Source organism: Lacerta agilis, chromosome 11, assembly GCF_009819535.1.
Source record: "Lacerta agilis isolate rLacAgi1 chromosome 11, rLacAgi1.pri, whole genome shotgun sequence".
Lineage (NCBI taxonomy): Eukaryota > Metazoa > Chordata > Lepidosauria > Squamata > Lacertidae > Lacerta > Lacerta agilis.
In genome coordinates this window covers 8,988,833-9,009,809 of record NC_046322.1, presented here as the reverse complement: position 1 = coordinate 9,009,809, position 20,977 = coordinate 8,988,833, and the positions used below count along the sequence as shown (strand labels likewise).

Sequence of the window (20,977 nt, the reverse complement as noted above, 5' to 3'; positions counted from 1 at the left end):
GACCAAGGCAACTGCACTGTAGATTCTGGTTCCCTGCCAGAGAAGTTTGAGTCCACAACCTCTTGGCAAAGTCAGATGTCCTCTTTGTCAGGGTGATCTTGGCCTTGGCCTGGGTTCGATTAAGACTGCTGGCAATCCTGTGGCAGATACCTGCTAATCCGTATTTAGAACCGTTGAATTGTAGAGTCACAGGGGTCATCTAATGCAACCCCCTGCAACATAGGAATCTTTTGTCCAACATGGGACCCTGCGATTAAGAGTCTCTTACTCTACCAGCTGAGCTATTTGAATACCGTATTTTTCCATGTATAACACCCCCCATGTATAAGATGCCCCCCCTTTTTAAGGGGGAATTACCACCTGACCTACAATGCCACTCGCACACATTGCTAAATCCTCCAATTGATGGTCCCCTCTCTGGCAGGAGACGCCATGCACCTGCCCAATTGCCCCAGCAACAATCAATCCACAACACAGCTTGCCACAGCACAACCAATAGCCACTGACAATCTCCGGCTCACTCCAGCAACCAAACCCAAGTCCGTCCATCCGTCCCCCAATGCACTACTCATGTATAAGACGACCCACAATTTTTTCACATTATATTTTAAGAAAAAATGCTTGTCTTATACATGTAAATGTATGGTCTGTTTGTTTTTTGTAAATAGATAAATATTTGTTGGCATGGAGAGGGGTGGTTAGGGGAGGTGAACGACGGGATGAAATAGTAAGTTATGTTTTCTCTGAGTTTATGATCTCCCCAAAGAGAGAAAAGTTTTTATTTTGCAATCTATACTTGTAATCCAGACATTGAGCATGAATGGGGGTGGCGAAGAACTTTCTTGTACTTGGGGACCCCTCCCCCCAGTGCTGCTTATGTCTATAGTGGCCCCGCATCAGCTCAAAATTACTATTCTGCATATCTGGGGTCTGCCAGTGTGGTGTAGTGGTTAAGAGCAGTAGGCTCGTAATCTGGGGAACCGGGTTCACGTCTCCGCTCCTCCACATGCAGCTGCTGGGTGACTTTGGGCTAGTCACACTTCTTTGAAGTCTCTCAGCCCCACTCACCTCACAGAGTGTTTGTTGTGGGGGAGGAAGGGAAAGGAGAATGTTAGCCGCTTTAAGACTCCTTCAGGTAGTGATAAAGCGGGATATCAAATCCAAACTCCTCCTCCTCCTCCTCTTCTTCTTCTTCTTCTTCTTCTTCTTCTTCTCCTTCTCCTTCTCCTTCTCCTTCTCCTTCTTCTTCTTCTTCTTCTTCTTCTTCTTTTGCTGTGGGCAAGATGGTCTCTATTTGCAAGCAACATGACAACCTGTAAAAAGGCCCCCCTCTTGCGAGGTTTATTAAATCACTCCCCCTCCCCGCGGAAAGAAACCCCGCACTGTACATCAACGTGATAACTTCCATTGCAAGGCTAGAAACTTGTGGAGGGCAGCAGAAGCACCAGACCACGGATCACTTCTCCAGAATGATATGAGCAGAGGTCCAGTTCTTAAGTTCAATCTCCTGGAAGGAGTCTCCAGCCAAAGTCAACAGCGCCAGGCCCAATAGACTGATGTTCTGGTTCTTGTTGAAGGCGCCTTCATACACTTCCATGGTCTTCCGGCTGTCTGAAACAAGCCCTGACCCAAAGTACAACCCAATAAAGCAATCCTAAGCATGGCCACTCAGCAGCTCCATAGAGGTCCATGGATAGAGAGGCATGCTTTAGAACAGGTATCTCCAAGCTCGGCCCTCCAGATGTTTGGGGACTACAACTGCCACCATCCCTAGTTAACAGGACCAGTGGTCAGGGATGATGGGAATTGTAGTCTCAAAACATCTGGAGGGCCGAGTTTGGGGGTGTCGGCTTTAGAACCTGGAGTTCCAGGCCCCCTGTAAATGAAGTTGTTTGATCATGAACATAAGTCAAGGGATGGGGTGGGGTTGGGGGTTGCTAGTAATTTCCTTCACCTCTCAGCCAAAAAATAATATACAAGGGCCAGCTAAATTCTGCCACTTTTTATAAGCACCCCCTTTTCTCCTGCAGCATTCAGCTTTTATTTGTATTCGTATTTTGAATTAAAAAAAAAAATTGCACCGGGCAGTGACCTTGTGTTCCTCACACAACATCCTGGAATGAAGTTTAGCAACCATGTTTCTGAGCATAATGGAAATGCTGGCACCACGTTGGATACATCTGGTTTTACAATTGCATTACTACAATAAATATCGAGAAGAGATCACAAATGTCACTATTGAATATGCATCATACGCAATAATAGGATTTCTGCAAAGGGCAGATTTAAGTGTACATTGATCAGTGGAAACTAGGAATAAACCATTCCCTGTAAATATACAGAAAAATCAACAAATCTAAAGTTCATGTTTTAATAATATCTCATCATCTAATATTCTCAGATGACATTGGCTTATTTATATATTGTCCTTTGTCCAAAGAGCTCAGAAAGGTGTGTATAGAATCTTCCTATTTTATCCACCCAGCAGCCTAATAATAATAATAATTTTATCATTTATACGCCATCTATAGACTGGTTAGGTTGAGAGTTGTTTCATGGCTAAGCAAGGATTTGAACCCAGGAATTCTCAGCCTACATAGCGCACTCTGATTTCTTCCTACTGCCTTTAATCTCATACAGAGTTACTTAATACACAGCTAATTTAAGTCTCCATGTTTCAATGAGTCTACTTCATGGTTAACTGTGGCCTGCAGCTCTTCCTGCTTTTGATGAAATGTTTTATATTTTCCATTTAATCGAGTGAATATCTTGTCAGCAAGCAGGATCTAGCTGCCCCCAAAACCCCTCCAGGGCATTTTGATGGTTGGGTGGGGTCACATACCTGGCAATCACCTGACCTCATTGTGACATCAGGTGAATGATTCTCCTTTGCCTGCGTGGATTGAAATCAAACCACGCAGGTAAGGGCTCAGGGCTTTGCCCAGGGGTAAGCAAACTTTTTCAGCAGGGGGCCAGTCCACTGTCCCTCAGACCTTGTGGGGGGGCCAGACTATATTTCGGGAAAAAATATGAACGAATTTCATATGAACTTGGCAGGGGGTTGGACTGGATGGCCCTTGTGGTCTCTTCCAACTCTATGATTCTATGCCCCACAAATAACCCAGAGATGCATTTTAAATAAAAGCACACATTCTACTCATGTAAAAACATGCTGATTCCCAGACCATCCGGGGGCCGGATTGAGAAGGTGATTGGGCCGCATCCGGCCCCCATGCCTTAGTTTGGGGACCCCTGGCTTTGCCAGTACCATTCACTGGTTGATTGGTGGTGTCTGCAAACCCCTCTTCCACTGTCAACACAAGTTTGAATTGGTGCCCACGTGGACCAAGGAAGGCACTGGTGTCTGCAGGCATAAACCCCACTTTTAGAAGGGATGTGCATCTTTATCTGCTCAAAACCTCGTGGTATATATGAAATCAAGTGCACAACAGGTGGACCTGTCTTTGGGGAAATGGCATTGTGCAGTTTTAGACACCTACTGGACTGAATTCAGCCTGAATGAAGCTGGTGGTTGCTCATCACTGATCTATACTGTAGGTCGTTTGTTGTGATTTTATTTATTTATTTAGACAATTTATCTATTATGATTGTCTCTATATGGTGTACAAGTGACTCAGCAATATAAGAAAGATAACAATTTGTTAATGCTGTAACATTGGAACACCTGCTGAAGTTAGCACCTTTGCTAGTAATAGTAATAATAATAATAATAATTTATTATTTGTACCCCGCCCATCTGGCTGGGTCTCCCCAGCCACTCTGGGCGGCTTCCACCAAACATTGGAATACATTTAAAATATCACAGTTTAAAAACTTCCCTAAAGTATATGGGGCATGTACTAAACATATTAGCTATAGAGTCATACTTCGGGTTACGGCAGCTTCAGGTTGCGCGTTTTCGGGTTGCACACCGCACCGAACCCAGAAGTACCAGAACGGGTTACTTCCGGGTTCAGCGCTCGTGCATGCGCAGAAGCACTAAATCGCAACCCACGCGTGCGCAGACGTGGCGCTGCGGGTTACAGATGCTGCGGGTTGCGAACACGCCTCCCGCACGGATCGCGTTCGCGCCCCGAGCGTCCACTGTACTACTGTGTACTAAATATACTAGATCTACCGCTCTCTGTATATACACCATCCTGTAAGGTGGGGTTTATACATTTGTTTGACAATTATTGTACACCAACAATTTTGAGCATGAATAGTGTATACGGTTTATAGAGCTGCCTTGTATTGACAGATGTAGTCAATGTGCTGCTTTCCCAGATGTTGTTGGACTACAATTCCCAGCATCCCCGACCACCGGCTGGGATGGTAGCTGGGGCTGATGGGTGTTGGAGTCCAACAGTATTCAACAGGCATCACATTGGCTATCCCTGGTTCAGACAGCACTCAGCCTGTCACCTGCCTCTTATAAGGCAGCTTCCTGGGTCCCTGATGTAGTCCCTACTCTCTCTTGGTTGGTTCCCCTGTGCCTCTGAGTTGGCCTTTACCAGGGATGAAGTCTTTAGTGCAACAGACCCTGTCCTGTGGAACTCCTTGCCAATCATACACGTGAAACTCAAAAAATTAGAATATCTTGGAAAGGTTCATTTCTTTCAGTAATTCAACTTAAAAGGTGAAACTAATATATGAGATAGACTCATGACATGCAAAGCGAGATATGTCAAGCCTTTATTTGTTATAATTGTGATGATTATGGTGTACAGCTGATAAGAACCCCAAATTAACAATTTCAACTTTGGGGTTTTCATCAGCTGCACGCCATAATCATCACAATTATAACAAGCAAAGGCTAGACATATCTCGCTTTGCATGTCATGAGTTTATCTCATATATTAAACTCCAGTAGCTAATGAAAACAATTGCTTACATAAATAGACTTTTCCACGATATTCTAATTTTTTGAGTTTCACCTGTAGTTGGGTGGGAGTTATCCCTGTTTCTTTTAGATCTCTTTAAAAAAAAACAGTAGCAGTCAGACAGACAGGCCTTTGGATTTTGAAATGTTTGTACCAACCAGGGTTATTGGCATGACGCAGAGAGTTTTTAACCACTGTTATTACTCTGGTTTTTCCCCCCATTGTATGCTGCCTTGCTGCATTTCCTATGAAAGCGTGGCTTGTAAAAGTTAAATATAAAACTGCATTTAAAATTGGGAGGCGAGGTTTCATCAGCTTCATGCCACTTCAAGCTCTTATATTCTTTTCTGCACACCTTCAGAAAAAGGAGGGTGAACAGATACTTTTTTAAAAAGAAAAAAGTGGCATTTCTTCACTTTGAGATTTAATATACGTACGTCTTTCTCAAGCTGGAGGGTCTAGGCATTTGCTGGTGCCATAAAACCCTTTTTGTAATATCTCTCCCCACCCAGCCCCCACAGCCATTTGACGAGGATTCAAAATGAACCTCTGCATCTGATAAGAGGCAGCATACGTGTAAATCAATAACTTTATATTCCTCTCTTCATTAAGGCGAACCCATACAGGAAACCAATTCACCTCATTCTCTGAAAAAGGATGTCGAAAACATGGGAAAAGGTAAGAGAGAGAGAGAAATTATATACAGATAAATAGCTCTCGATCTGTCGTAGACCATGTGGCCCTTTGTTTTAGCAGCAATACAAAGACAATTGAGGGGATTTTTCTTTTCTTGTCTTTTTTTTATTCTCCACCATATTTTAAGCTTGACAAGTAACATATGAATAATATATGGACCTTTTGTGTGGCTATAATTGAGATTAATGCATATGTATCAATCAATACATGACACTGTACTATAATACTTTAAAATAATATATTACATTGATTTATATTCATGGATTTCTGCACAAAATCTATCCCGGGCCTAAGCAGGACTTTCCACCGTGGACACCCTTAAATTGCCGCCACCAACACAGACAAGTCTTTGTAATAATGGATTGCATGGATAAGCAGACTCTCAAGATTTATTTCAGCTGGTTAGTTGAAAAATATCTCCTTTCCTCTTCGTCTAGAAGAACTTCAGAAGGTCTTGTTTGAGCAGATAGACCTGCGGCGGAGACTAGAACAGGAATTCCAGGTCCTGAAAGGAACCGCCTCTTTCCCTGTATTCAGTAAGACAAACATTTCTGTTATTAATTTTTCTTACTTTATCTCTGTGTATTTAAGTGCATGTGAATAATGCTTAAGGGGCAAATAGGACACTGCCCCACCAAACTCATTGTGCCCTCGCCCAGCCTCCTACCTGCCTGGTGTCTTGCCAAATGCAAGGTGGTCCTTTTAAAAAATGATTCAGAGGCAGTACAAAACCCACGTGCGTGAGAAGATTTAAGATGTTATTGTAGACAGCAAGCAATATATACATTACCAAGCAAGCACTTCAAGCTGCCGCTTGGAGACCCTCAAGAAGTGGCACAGTGACTTCCCCAGGTAGTCTCAGGTTGCATGACCCCACGGCCATCAGTCCATGCACGGGCTTCTCAGAACTTGGCCCAAAGTCATCTGATTTATAGGTAGCTAACCTGTTAGCCTGTGTGGCTTGCCTGACTGGCTACATGTTACTAGCTACACGCAGATTATTCATTAGCCACCTCTCCCAATGCCTCACTTTCTTCAAACGATGTCCAACATCAAAAGAAGCTACCCAGCAATATCACTTCCTTCCCTTCCAACAGATTAGGCAGGCTTCCTCAAACTGGGCCCTCCAGATGTTTTGAGACTACAATTCCCATCATCCCTGACCACTGGTCCTGCTAGCTAGGGATCATGGGAGTTGTAGGCCATAAACATCTGGAGGGCCGAGGTTGAGGAAGCCTGGATTAGAGCATCAAAGGCTGTTCTTCAGCCATCAAAGAGCTTATAGAGAGGGGAAAGCAAACAGGAGCGGGGATGATAACCACGTTAGAGCACTATATCCTCGAAATACAATTATCTTCCAGATAGATTGCCCATATACCTGGCTTCTTATCTACAGCCAGTCCAGGAGTGGCGTTGGTGGTCACCTTCCTCCTCCTTAGTCTCAGTGTTGCCTCAGTATCGTGGACTGGTTGGACGCAGAGGAATGGTGGGGAGGAACCAGGTGGGGAACAACCAAAGCAAGAAAGCTTAGAGCCCAGGAATTGGTGGTGGGACAACAATGAGTGGTCAGAGAAAGAGAGAGAAGACTAGGAAGAAGATGTGTCAGAAGCTGAAGAGCTAGCAGGGCTTAGTGAGCAGGGAGAGTCTGTGGCAGAGAGAAGTTCAGAATCAGAGGCAGAAGCTGAAGCCTCCTCCTCTTGCTGTGACAAGCTCCCCACCCCTCTGGTCTCCCAGAACCAGAAGAGGCATGAAAAAAAAAGCAGAGGAGAGGTTGGCTTCATGCAGGCACAGTCTCCGATTGCTTTGAAAAAAGTCTTGGAGAGGATGGACTTAAGTGGCTGTGGGGAGGTGGGGACCTTCAGGCTCAGCAACTGATCCATGGGGGCAAGACCTGCTGGGGTTGAGCTGCTACGCTCATGCCACCAAGTCTGTGCAGATCATGTTCTTGCTAATAAAGAGTTAACTCTAGCTGGAACAGTGTGATTTACTGCCGGCTGTTACTCCTGACACCCTTGTAGTACTCACCTGGGAAGAGGATGGGGACAAAACTGGAATTAGCCAGCTCCACCTGTGATTAACTCTGGCACCACCTACTGTCTGCCTCCCAGCCTTCTCCCCTACCTGTCCCCAGTGGGGCACCAGTCACCACCGCAGCGGGTACAAAAAAATGTTACAGGTTGGGGACTTTACTGAACCAGGAACCTGCTGGCTGAGCTGAAGGTTCACTGCATCCTAAGCTGCTCACCCCAGTGAATCTTATCATAGGATCGCCACCTTAATTTATACCATACCTTTCTAGTAAAAAAAGTACCTAAAAACCAAATTGACGTAGTTCAAAAGAGAATGTGCAATTTAGAAAAGCGGCAATGCCAAGTGAGCAAAACTGAGAACAGTTTAAGAAATGACAACAACAAACAGCTGCAGTTCAAAGAGCTTGGGAACAAGGCTGGTTTCCAAAGTGCTGTCGTACATTATCTTACCTGCCACTGCCAGGTAACGTTATTGTGGCAGTTTGGCATTCGGCCATCTGCATTCCCCCATGTTTCCTTTTGGTACCACAGTAAAATTTAAGACTTGCCTCCCCTTCATGTAACTAAAGCCTGCAATGAAACCACACAAAACACAATCTGAATGAAAATAGATAGTCATGCGCTGCTGACCAAGGAAGTGGTGGCAGCGGCATTCGCCAGCTTGAAGAATGTGTGGTCTTGACGCACCACAGAGCAGTGGTCAATTTTGCTCCAGATTAAAATAGAACGTAAATACCAGGCTATAAACAACTATGGAGAACTAAGGAGTGGGGACATTTCATGCTTGCTGTATAGTTTTGCAGCCTGGTCCTAAGACTATTGACTCAGGTGCAAATCCCCTGATTGGTTGGGAGCTTCTCCCAGATTAGGATTAAGTGTGGATAAATTTGCATGTATTTACAGCCAGATGCTATATGCATTTACTCAGACAGAGATCCTGCTGCATGTGCTGCAATTATACTGAAATTCTGTTCACATTTACTTGGAAGTAAACCCTATAGAACTTCATGAGGCTTTGTTCCGGACAGATTGTGTTCCCAGGTCATCTTACTCAGGTTAGTGTGCAGAGAATTGTGGGTGAAGACGAGCAGAACATTTTAAGTGCAGCTGAAGTTATTTAATAAAGGCGGTGTTGTCGCCCTGATATCACAGTGATATTTTCATGCCCTGGAGTGATGAGCTCTGAATTTTCTGTGAGCTTCCAGCATATCAGGGAAAAGCCATGTATGGTGGTAGGTCTATTGGCTAGCACCTGTAACGTCACTTACAGCCCACTCTGCCTGCTAATCCCCAAAGCAGTTTGGCAAATTCTGGATGTTTGGGAATTCGAGGGACAAGATAAAGCACTGGTCTTCAACTGATGGCCTTGACCCAGGCCACATCCTGATCCAAACTGGGTTGCAACCGGAGCACTTGTTGTTGTTTAGTCATTTAGTTGTGTCCAACTAAACAGGAGCACTACCACCAAACAAATATATAGTAAAAGATTATGAAATGGTTCCCCAAATGCATGTTTTGGTAAAAGGTGGGTCTGAAAAGGTTGAAGACTACTGGGATAAAGGATTAATTTATATGCTTATAAATGCACACACGGGACCGCAAAATGTTTTTTTAAAGGCACAAAATGAGCCCAGGACACAAGGCAGAGATGAGATGGATAGCTTGATTCAGCTTTGATTTTAATATATAAAGATAGAGAGAGACTTAAGAAACACTTGAATCACGGAGCGGGTGTGGTCTCCTTACCTTTGTGGAAATCCCCTTAAACTACTGTTTTTAAAAGAAATCTATGTCAGGCATGCTTTGGCTAGATCATGGGGTTTCCTTTTTAATCCGAATCTGAATCAGTATTGGATTTACAATTGCCTTTATATATGCAATTGTTGTGTTTTTTACTGTTACTGTACGTCACTTTGAGATGTTTCATTGGAAATGATTTGCAAATGAAATAAATAACAAAAGGGGTAAGATTTTTTTTTTGGGGGGGGAGGATTTGTGTGTTTCATTAAGGTTCCCCTTGCCTTTTCACACTTCATGAAAGGCAAGTTTTGAATTCAGGTCCACACTGTGCCTGAGAAGTCTGCTCAGACCATTGCTAAGGATGTCTTCGGCCTTTGCAAGCTATAGCTGCTAACCATGCTCAGAGCCATTGCTTGGATTCAGACATCATTTCCAAGCCTGGACAGGATGTCACATCTAGATCCCTCACTCTGCTTTCTGCATGTGGAAATCCACACAGAATTCCATGGGTTGGTAATGAGGGAATCCCATCTCATCTTGCAGCTGCAGATCCAGGGGTGTACCCAGGATCAAACCTAGGGGGGGGGAGCCATGGTCGTTCAGGTTCAAAAACAGCTTCAAAAAACAGAAAAACTCCCCCCCCCCCGCAAACAGAAAGCCCCAAATGGCTGGAAAACTCACTTTCCCAGGATCCTCTGTCCTCGCAAAGGAACTACTCACCATGCAAGGGAACTCAGTTTGCCAAGCTCCCTTGCAACGATGAATCCCGGCAACGACGAATTCGCCCCCTGACACTGCCCAAGTCTCAGCCTGCATCCCCATTTGACCAAGCAGGGTGCAGGTTAGGATCCGGTCTCTGATAGGCACGCCAGCTCTTTGTGGGCATGAGGGAGGGGGAAACAGCCGGCGCAACACACACACACACACAGAGAGAGAGAGAGAGAGAGAGAGAGAGAGAGAGAGAGAGAGTGGCCAACTGCCTCGGAAGAGTTCAATTGTTATTGAGATTTTGGGAGGGGGAGAAAGACCAGTCTTGAGCTTGTTTTTCCTTTTAGGCTGCCAATAACCATTTAATATATATTTTTTTGCTTCTAGGGGGGGCAGCTACCCCCTGCCCCCCCCGGGTACGCCCATGTGCAGATCGTTCCCATCAGAACAACAAACTTTTAATGTTGTGTTTCTATTCTACTGGTTTGGTTTTATTTTTTTATTTAAAATCCTTTTGCCCTGTAATGATTCTTAATGGACCTGCCTTCTTTCCCCCCCGCATAGATAATTTTCAAGACCAGATGAAGCGGGAATTGGCCTACAGAGAAGAAATGGTTCAACAGTTACAAATTGTAAGAGAGTGTTCCCTGCTAAAAAAAATAATGTTAAGCTCTATGTGCTATTGTGGTTTCTTTTCTTTTCTTTTCAAACTCACTTCAGTTTTTAAAATCATCATCATCATCATTTTATTTGTATGCCACCTTTCCATAGCTGAAGCTGTGCTCAAGGCGGCTTACAGACATAACAGGAGTCATAAACAATATAAAACACATCAAAAAGTACACAACCAAATAGAAACAATTTCCAGGTAAACCATAAGATCTAAAACTAAAGATACAACAATTATAATCAATAACAGCAACAAGCTCTCTCAACCCCCCCATAAACAATACTCCGGCCCAAGAATCTGTTCAACAGCCTCAGCTTTTGTAGCTGGAGTCAGTCCGCACTCCACTCTCCCAGGCCAGATGGGAAAGGACCAGCAAGGCAGGGTGCAGGTCTTCCAGGGCTCACAGAGCCAAGACAGATAAAAATTAAAAACAATTTAAAAGCTGGCTGCAGTCCTTGTGAAGCCTGTCAGGCCCCACCCCAAGACAGGTGGAAAGAGGCGAGGCCAGGGTCCTTCAGGCCCTCAGCAGGCAGTCCTCCTGTTAAGTAATCTCTTAAATAAGTTGGAAAGATGGTTAAGAAGGTGGGCGGGCAGGTCATTCGTATAAGAATTTGAGGTGGGCTGAACATAGGAACCCGAGACCCCTTCTGTGTGCAAAACATTCTGATACATGAATAGTGAGCTCCAGTCTCCAAGCATGGAGTTCCTTATGTAGCCAAAAGAGCACAAAGCAAAAGAGGATGGTTCAAACGAGCTCTGGTTGAACCCAAAGCTTTGCAGAAGTTCCAGATAAATAAATATTGTGTGTGTGTGTGTGTGTGTGTGTGTGAGAGAGAGAGAGAGAGAGAGAGAGAGAGAGAGAGAGAGACTGGGGGGTGGACTTAAAACCCAAGGAGAACTGAGTGAGGCCAGTTTAGAGTGGGGAAACTGGAAAGAAACAAACATCAGAAGGATCGTAGCTCAGTGGTAGAGCATCTGCCTTGAATTCAGAGGACCCCAGCATTTCCAGAGTAGGGCAGGGAATGTCCCCTGACTGAAACCAGGGAGAGTGGCTTCCAGTCATTGTAGACAGTGTTGAATCAGATGGACCACTTGTTTGATCTGCTGCTGAGCTGTGGTGCTTCTCAAGTTAAATCAGTAGGTGCAATACTGATTTGCGCTAGGTTGGGGTCATCACCAAGAAGTCTTCTGCAACCCTTACCTTGTAATTCCAAACAGTCTGCAGATGTTAATGGGATCTGTTAAGAGCTAGAATTTTCTCTCGACAACATATCGATCTCCCAGCGCCCCCTTCTGCCTCCACCTTGTTACTACTCCCTCCAGCAGAGGAGGGAGTTTAAAGCTTGCAATTAAAAAAAACAACAACCCTGGATCAATAAGGTTTCGTTTTCAGCTTTTGTCCACCGTGGACTTGTAAAGATTCTTTTTTACAATTTCCTGAGCAACTGACTGACTTCCTTGGCTTCCCCAATAATTGGGAAATTGGCAAGACAGTCTCTCTTCTCCCCTGTACATCCTTTGCCGCAGGAAATGATATGCTCTCAAACTAAAGCAGGCAATGAACATGAGGGGAGGCTGCATAAGAGGACGACTTCTTGCAAGGAACAATCTCTTCCTGTATGGTGTAGTGGTTAGAGTGTTGGGCTGAGAGCTGGGAGACCAGGGTTCAAATCCCTTCACAGCCATGAAGTTTCAAGTGTGGCCCTAATCCTAGACACTGTCTCTCAGCCTTACCTGACGGGGTTGTTGGGCCATTCCATTGTCACGGGTGCGACACTTGGACCATGTTTTTTGGTATTCACACATGTGTAACAATGTAAATATACATAAAAATTAACAACCAAAATTTAAACTATGTTCTTAATAAGATACTGAACATTTTACTGATTTTTTATTATTTTTATATATATTTTTGACAATTTTATTAAATGTTAAAGTATTGTCACGGGTGGGACAAAAAAAGGACATGGAGCTTGAGATAAGTTTGATTTATGGGAAAACACTGAGTTGGGAGGTGAATCAATGATAAACTCAGCATATCTGTTTAAATCGATGTTTATTGGTTACAGCTATGCAATCAGAAATTAAGTTTAAGAAATTTAACGATACAAAATTAAGGAAAAAATGCTGTCACGGTTGGGAAAATCATCAGAAAACTTTTAACTTGAACACTTCTGTGAAGACTACGTGGGTGGACTTTTGAAAAGAAGGTCCATAAACTAAACTTCTTTTGTCTTTAGCTTTAAAAAAATGGTTAGACTGCACGCCTGGAATCTTCCTCACCAAAGTCCAGCGCTCATCTAGCATTCTTATCAGGCTCATTTTTCATGGAATGGCCCTGTTGTGAAGACAACATTGGGAAGCGGAGAACCATGGAACCGCTTGAGCTCATTGGAGACAATGCTGGGCTATAAATTTAATAAATAACCAGTCATTTGACTGTGTATGTTTTGGGGAGTGTGGATTCCTTGAGGGTGCAGTGCAGAACATAGTTACGAGGGAGTAAATCCCAGAGGGAGTGGAATAATGACTGACAACTGGGAAGCGGAGCCGAATACTGGGCGGAGTTAGTGCGAGTGACAGGTAGAAAGTGCAAGATGGATAAACAGCAGTTGAATGGGGGGGAAGTGGTTGAGAGAGACAGAGAGGGGGGAAATGAGAACATTGAGAAAAAGAGAATGAAAGTATATGTAAAAGTTAGTTATGATAGGTCAGAATTCCATATAAAATGACTACTTATTGTGGATGTTAAATATATATCTGTTTTAACCGCCCAGGCCCAAAGTTGCTATTTCCATTGGAAAGAAAGCTCCCAGTGATGCCAATGGGAGCTTTTTCTATATATAAAAGGTAAATGTAAAGGCACCCCTGACCATTAGGTCCAGTCGCGGACGACTTTGGGGTTGCGGCGCTCATCTCGCTTTATTGGCCAAGGGAGCCGGCGTACAGCTTCTGGGTCATTTGGCCAGCATGACTAAGCCACTTCTGGCGAACCAGAGCAGCGCACGGAAATGCCGTTTACCTCCCTGCCGGAGGGGTACCTATCTATCTACTTGCACTTCATGCTTTCGAACTGCTAGGTTGGCAGGAGCAGGGACCGAACAATGGGAGCTCACCCATTGTGGGGATTCGAACCGCCGACCTTCTGATCAGCAAGCCCTAGGCTCAGTGATTAGGCCACAGAGCCACCCGCATCCCTTTTTCTATATATAGATATAGATATAGATATAGATATAGATATAGATATAGATATAGATATAGATATAGATATAGATATAATCCAAAAACAGCTGTGAGGAGAATTTTTCTTCGGAACTGTGGCAGTGGGTGCGGAAGGGCTGAACTCTCCCTTTCCACTCACCACAGTCCCCACCAGGTCCTTCTACACCTGCCAGCTTGGGTCTTAAAAGAAATTAAATACACTAGTGCATATGATGCAACTTGCAGACTGATTCAACATCTGGTCACAGGGGAAATAGATACGTTGTGGATGAAAGTGAAGCAGAGCCCTTGTTTTGGCAACGTGGAATAGATGCGGGAGAGAGGGGCTTGATCAGGGGGCATTGGTTTACGATTTGAGATGGAAACATTGGGAGATGCAATAGTTGCAACAGATTCTGTCAACAACAACAACAACAACAATAATAATATTTAATATTTTATTTATACCCCGCCATCTGGCTGGGTTTCCTCAGACACTCTGGGTAGCTCCCAACAGAATTAAAAGCACAATAAAACATCAAACATTAAAAACTTCCCTAAACATGGCTGCCTTCAGGTGTCTTCTAAAAGTCAGGTAGTTGTTTATTTCTCTCCCCTGACGTCTCCACAGGCGAAGTGGAATTTCCCATGGGGATTTTAAGTGTCAACACAGGGAGACACACTTTCACAAGAACACACAATAGGGTCTGAGATGCTCCACAGACTACCCGGTGTCCATGCAGACTGTTCTAGAGACATGGGGTGGTATCCAGCTAACACTTACTGAGAGTAGACCCACTGAAATTAACGGGCCTAAGTTAGCCATGCCCATTAATCTCAATGAGCCCACTCTGGGTAAAAGGGCACATTCTCAGCACACATTGAAAGCACTACGGTACCACAGCCGTGGCTTGCCCCAAGGAATTGTGGGGGCTGAAGTTTGTTAAAGCTGCTGTGAGTTGTTAGGAGACCCCTGTTCCCACAGCTATCATTCCCCAGAGTGGTTTATCAATCAATCCCTCTTCCCAGGGAACTCTTAATTTGGAAAGCTGGCTTTTTCCACCTCAGAGAACCTTTTGTTTCTCCCCCTGAGGTAGAAGCGACAATTTGGTCTGCTAATGTTCCCACTCAATATTGTTAGTTAGTTTTGGTTTTTTTTTAGCAATTACTTCCTTGTAAATTGCTTAGTTCGCTTTCGCTGTGGCAGGCGTCCCACAGCAAGGAAGAACGTGATGTGTGAAGCTGATGCCTCTGTGTGGAGTTCAGCCGACCCACCAATTCCCTGGGTCTTCATTAAGCTGGGAGCAAGCCCCATTGATTCAGTGGGGCTTGCTTCTGAGAAAAGACCCATAGAATTGTGCTGTTAGAAAGCCACTCTTTTTTCCCTTAACATACAGTACTCTGTATTATGCTGACAAAAATACTTGCCTGCCTTACAGGGCTCCTGTAAGAATCACCTGGGAAGCATCTGGCTTAGCCTTGATTTAAAGTCCTGTCTCTGATTGGTATCTCTTCCTCGACATCTCACGCTCACATAGAGGCATTTTCTGTATCTTTGCAGATCCCCTATGCAGCAAGCTTGATCAGGAAAGAAAAACTCAGCACGCATCTCAGCAAAAGCTAAAAGGCAAGGTGAGTGGGAGTCTAGAGTGGGCTGAGGCTGTGTGCCCAACACACATTTAAATCACATGGCTTCCTGCAAAGAATCCTGGGAACTGTAGTTTGTTAAGGATGCTGGGGATTGTAGCTCTGTAGGGGGTGAACTACAGTTCCCAGGAGCCTTCCCAGGGGAGGAGCAATATACTTTAAGCCTTTGTCGCTGCTAACTGCCGCTGTGGTGGTGGTTCTAGTGGAAGAGGAATCATGACCCTTTATTCAATGGCAGAGATGATGACTCCATCCCCTATGGCGCTATCTGGCAATCCTCTGCTTGTTGAATAAAGAAGCTTTTCCCAGAGAGAAACCTACCAGATAAGCTAAGCAGAGGAAGGGGTTGGTTACGCTAGCATGCATTGCTAAAGGGTAAATCTGCCATGCTGATTCTGAAAAATTCAGAAAAACTACAATTGATCCAAATGTCACAAACTAGTGTGAAACCTTCTGAGTCCACCAAAACTCTTTTATCAAACCTGACATTCAACAAACTGGGAAGGGAGGATGAGAAAAAGGCCGGCTTGATAGGGAAGCTCGTAATGTGGTAAAAAAATGCCTTTTTGTCATAAAACTGTGGGAATGATTAGGAGTGTGGATGATGATATATTACTTTATATATCTCATCCCAGCTTGTGTTAACAAGCTCCAAACTTAGCAGAGTTTCATTCCCTTTTAAAACACACAGCAGACGCACTTGCACAGGCTTGCTAAAGCCTAAAATAATATATATATTCCTGGTATAATTCCCCTATATCTCTCTTAAAAGACTGCACACGACACAATATATCTTAAATGAATAAAAAGAGTTTACTCACATTACTTCCTGAGTTACACAGTGTTTCTCAGAAGGCAGGCATGCTTAGTAAAAGTATTTACATGTGGTTGCTACTTCCATAGGGAAAAAGTAGTTTCCTTTGTTCTCTTGGCTGAGAGCCAGGAGAACATGGTTGTTGCTCATTCAAGAGACGAGGAGAAAATGGTGACTGGTCTTGGGATCTTGTTCCCAGGCAAGACCACACCTACTTCTGGTCAGGAAGTTAACTCAGTCCAGGTAGCAGGAAGTTATGTCTGGAGGACTGAGTTACCTTCATGTTGTGTTGTGTTTTGACTGCTCTATGTTTACATCCCACAAAAACCTTAGGAGGGGCATATCTTGGGGATTGTCACAAAGAGCATCTTCATGTCAGAATTGACCACTGCACTGTGGATGTTAAATTCATGGCATGAACTTCATGACCTCTATTCTTGCTAGTTCTTAAAAAAAAGGGAAGCAGATTATCTAGGAACGCTTAGGTGGACAAGTTGAAATAACTTACAGTAGCTCCCCAAGAACACAACCAAATTGGCGTGTAATTCAGAATTAGCTGGACATGTGCCAAAGTAGGCTCGTGAGTGATGATTCATCTACATGACATTCCCATTCCATGAAGCCAACTTCATTAGTATAATCCTGAATACCCAAGGAAACATTTAGATCAGGGGTGGAGAATTTGTGACCTTCCAGGTGCTAATGTCCTCCAGATGTTGACGGTTCCCACCAACCCTGGCCATGCTGGCTGGGACTGATTGGAGGTCGGAACCCAACAATATCTGAAGAGCCACAGGTTCCCAACCCTTGTTCGTGGTCTTGTCCCAATCGCTTCTCAGTCTTTCAGCTGAGATCAAGCATTGATTTTGTTTTATGTATCAGTTTATAAATGGATACATGGGAATGTGAGTTATATGACTTCCAACCAGTTGTCCACCTAGCGTGATAGGTCTACTCTGATTGACAGCAGCTCTCCAAGGTTTCTAGGAGAGGTTCTTCCCATCACCCGATCCTTAAACAGTAACTGGAGATACCAGTTTGAACTTGGTATCTCCTCCAGGTAATGCATAGAATCATAGCATTGTAGAGTTGGAAGAAACCACAAGGAAGAAGAAGAAGAAGAAGAGTTTGGATTTGATATCCCGCTTTTCACTACCCGAAGGAGTCTCAAAGTGGCTAACATTCTCCTTTCCCTTCCTCCCCCACAACAAACACTCTGTGAGGTGAGTGGGGCTGAGAGACTTCAGAGAAGTGTGACTGGCCCAAGGTCACCCAGCAGCTGCATGTGGAGATGTGGAGACACGAACGGGGTTCCCCAGATAACGAGTCTACCGCTCTTAACCACTACACCACACTGGCTCTCAGTGTGGCTCATATGGTCCAACACCCTGCAAAGCAGGAATCTTTGGCCCAATGAGGGGCTTGAACCCACGACCCTGAGATTAAGAGTCTCATGCTCTACCGACTGAGCATGTGCTCCTCTGCTTCATTAAGACACCTACAACCAATGTACGTGGTCATTTGCATTCTTTTTGTTTCAAGAGCCAACAAACGAAAACAGACACCCTGCTCTAAATAGATCTATCTATTCTTGGTAATAATCCCAGCGGTTTCTCTGCTTGGATGGTTTAGTTAGCATTTAAGCGAACACTAATCTTTGAAAAGCACTGCTGTCTACTTTTTTATTAAAAAAAAAAATCAGATTGTCTGCAGGGGAGGCATGTCAGTGACAACAGACCCAGCATGAGAAATTTATCTACTGTGCTGTTCACTCTCTGCATACCTAAGCATGCTCCATCTCTTACTTGCTCAAGCAATTCTGCGCTACAGGTAAACCTCCCAGCCAAATGCAGCCTGCCAGCCTTGCGTTGTATAGCCTGACAGAAGCTGACAGTCCCCTTATTTTTTGCAGTGCTGGGCCTAGCAGGATTTGACCTGCAAGGGCCAGAGACCAGGTTGGGCACAAGTCAAGGTCTAGATCAGTGAACATAGAAAAAGCAGGCAGAGACTGGGATACAGGCGAGGTCAAGTAGCTGGCCACATTCTGCAAAGCAGCATCTACAGCAGCTGCTCTGATAAGCTTCTCAGATTAAGCACTGAACTCATTTTAACTCATGCCTCTTTTGGCTCCCCTAATTGCCTGGTCCAGTTGGGCCGTCTTAAGCCTATCTGGCGCCGTGGTGCAAGGATCCCTCCAGCGCCTCCCATGCCCACCTTTCCCTCTAGGCAGGCAGCAGCTGAAGGGCGACTTCTCCGGCAGGGAGGTCTCCATCCACCCCCACAGGATCCCATTCCAGGTGTAAGGCTGGGCATGCTCTGGGCACGTAGAATAGGTGCCAGGATTGATCTCGTCTCACGTGCCGCATGGATCCCTTCCACGGGGACCCCTCGGGCTCCTTCCCGGCTGCCCCGCACCCTCCTCCAGTCCTACGCAGTGGCAGGCTGGAGGAGCGCTCCGGCGACCAATTGCAGCGCCGAGAGGAGGAGCGGCTGCCAGGGATCGTGCCTGGCTCCCAGGCGGGGCACACACACCAGCCGGAGAGGGACGGAGGGAGGGAGGGAGGGATGGAGAGCTGATTGTTGCGCAACCGGCTCGCTGCTGCTGATTGCCTCCTCCTGCCTTCCCCCTGGCAGTGGGCAGGCTGCCGCCCCTACCAAGCCACCGACGTGGCCCCCAGACTTCTTCCCTGGTGCCCTCCAGAATGTGGTGCCGTGGTTCCCCACGCCACTAGCCTCTATGGCTAAGACGCCCCTGCTCATGAGTGCAGTACAATCCTTTCTGACTGTTCTTTGGGTGGCATTGCAGAGCAGGGAAGATCAGTCTCATCCCTACTTCTGCCCGATTGCTTGAATGGAGCAACAATCAACTGCACAGAGGTGAGAAAGAGAGGGGGGCTTTCACACAAATTCCTTTGCCTTGAATTTGCTTGGAGGGAAACATTGGTTCATATGGTGTCAGATTTACCCATTTAAAATAAGCTGAAATGTTAAATCCTGCCCAATTTTGAATTTGTGTGCGTGGTTTTTATTTCGGCATGCCGCTCGAGGACCACGTCCAGCTTCAACCCACTCTGGGTACCATTGGGCTGTGCAGCAAATCAGCATTGACCTGGAAAACGGGACCCACTTCTGTGGAGGTTGAATGTGGCACAGATTCTGGGTTTCCACTTCTGTGAATGGTGGCAGTTTAGACCCAATGAGAACAGGGTCCTGTTCTCCTGCTCTGGAGGGCAGGCTTCTAATTACAAGAAAGGAGATTCCGACTAAACATCAGGAAGAACATTCTGTTTGACCGGGGTACAGTCTCCCTTGGAAGATTGTGGGCTCTCCTTCTTTGGAGGCTTTTAAGCAGAGGTTGGATGACCATCTGTCATGGATGCTTTAGCTGAGATTCTTGCATTGCAGGGGGTTGGACTAGATGATCCTTGGGGTCCCTCCCCACTCTACAATTCTATGATTCTATAACTGTCAGAAAAAAATTATTGGTGGATCTGTCTACACTTCCTAAGCCTTGCCAACTTGCTGTAGCCAAGGGAGATAAGGCATTCTTCTTCTTTTTTATTGCTGTCAGTGGGAGAGAATTATTAAATTATGGACGGTCATAGCTAAGATTTATGTAATTAAATCAAATCATGTTATTGATTTATAGCCTGTTCTAATATTTTCTTTTCTGTCGCCTTATAGCAGGAGCGCAGGATCCTCTGATAAGAAACTACCCACCCATCGCTTTGATTTCAGACTTACTTGAAGACTGAAAATAGAAGGGCTTTGGGTGTTTTATTAAAAAAAATAAGGAAGAAACAAAAATAAATCAGGTTCCATTGAACCCAAGGACAAGTGACCTCAAAGTTTCATGGACAACCATGTAAATTAGAATGTAGCAGACATTTATTAATTTCAAAAGAAGAAGAAGAGGAGGAGGAGTTTAAAAAAAGGTGGAACAATTCAAGAATGCCTGTCTCGGATCTTTTTGGTGGTACCAGAGTTTGGTTTGGTGTTTTTAGAAGGACTCCTCAACTTGATAGAAACTGTGAAAAGGCTTTCTGACCCAGTCACGTGGCTTAAACTCACACAAAAGACCCTTCCAATGCTTCCCAGTCCAGTGTCACAAAAGCACGTGGAGAGTTCGGCTTGTTTTGCTTTTGAAGAGTGGTTCTTTTGTGGAAAGGAACGTGATTCAGAGAAAAAAAATGAACAAACTTGGGTTAGCGTGACATTGAGATGTATTGATGGAAGAGCATTAGCCATACCCAGTGCTTTCTGAAAGCAGACTGGGAAATTCAAGGATCTTCATCTGCTCAGCCGCCTTTTCCCAGACTCTCTCCGTTCTCTCCCAGTATTTTGCCTGCTGTATGAATGAAGATTGTACTCTTCTGGAAATATTTTACAATTTATTATTGAGTGTAATTAAAAAAATATAACCCCTGAGATTAAAAGGAAAAAAAAGGTATTTAACTCTGTTGTAGTTTCTTTAACATTCATGTGGATAAAAAAAAGTCTATAATAAAAACAGAAAACTATATGACGTAATAGTCGGTGCTTTCCTGCAAGTCAGCTGTTTCATTCATTTGCTTAATCTTCCTCCTTG

General features: G+C 44.6%; 1 protein-coding gene across 1 annotated transcript in view; it reads left to right on the top strand.

Moving 5' to 3' along the window:
- SKOR2 (SKI family transcriptional corepressor 2) overlaps nucleotides 1–20,307 on the top strand; it is a 32,661-nt gene extending 12,354 nt beyond the window's left edge. Inside the window, exons 4-8 of the mRNA XM_033164725.1 lie at nucleotides 5,496–5,561; nucleotides 6,017–6,115; nucleotides 10,622–10,689; nucleotides 15,490–15,560; nucleotides 20,074–20,307. Of these exons, the coding sequence (XP_033020616.1) occupies nucleotides 5,496–5,561; nucleotides 6,017–6,115; nucleotides 10,622–10,689; nucleotides 15,490–15,552 (296 nt within the window). The 3' untranslated portion in view covers nucleotides 15,553–15,560; nucleotides 20,074–20,307. The remainder of the gene's footprint in view (nucleotides 1–5,495; nucleotides 5,562–6,016; nucleotides 6,116–10,621; nucleotides 10,690–15,489; nucleotides 15,561–20,073) is intronic.
- The last annotated feature ends 670 nt before the right edge of the window (nucleotides 20,308–20,977 follow it).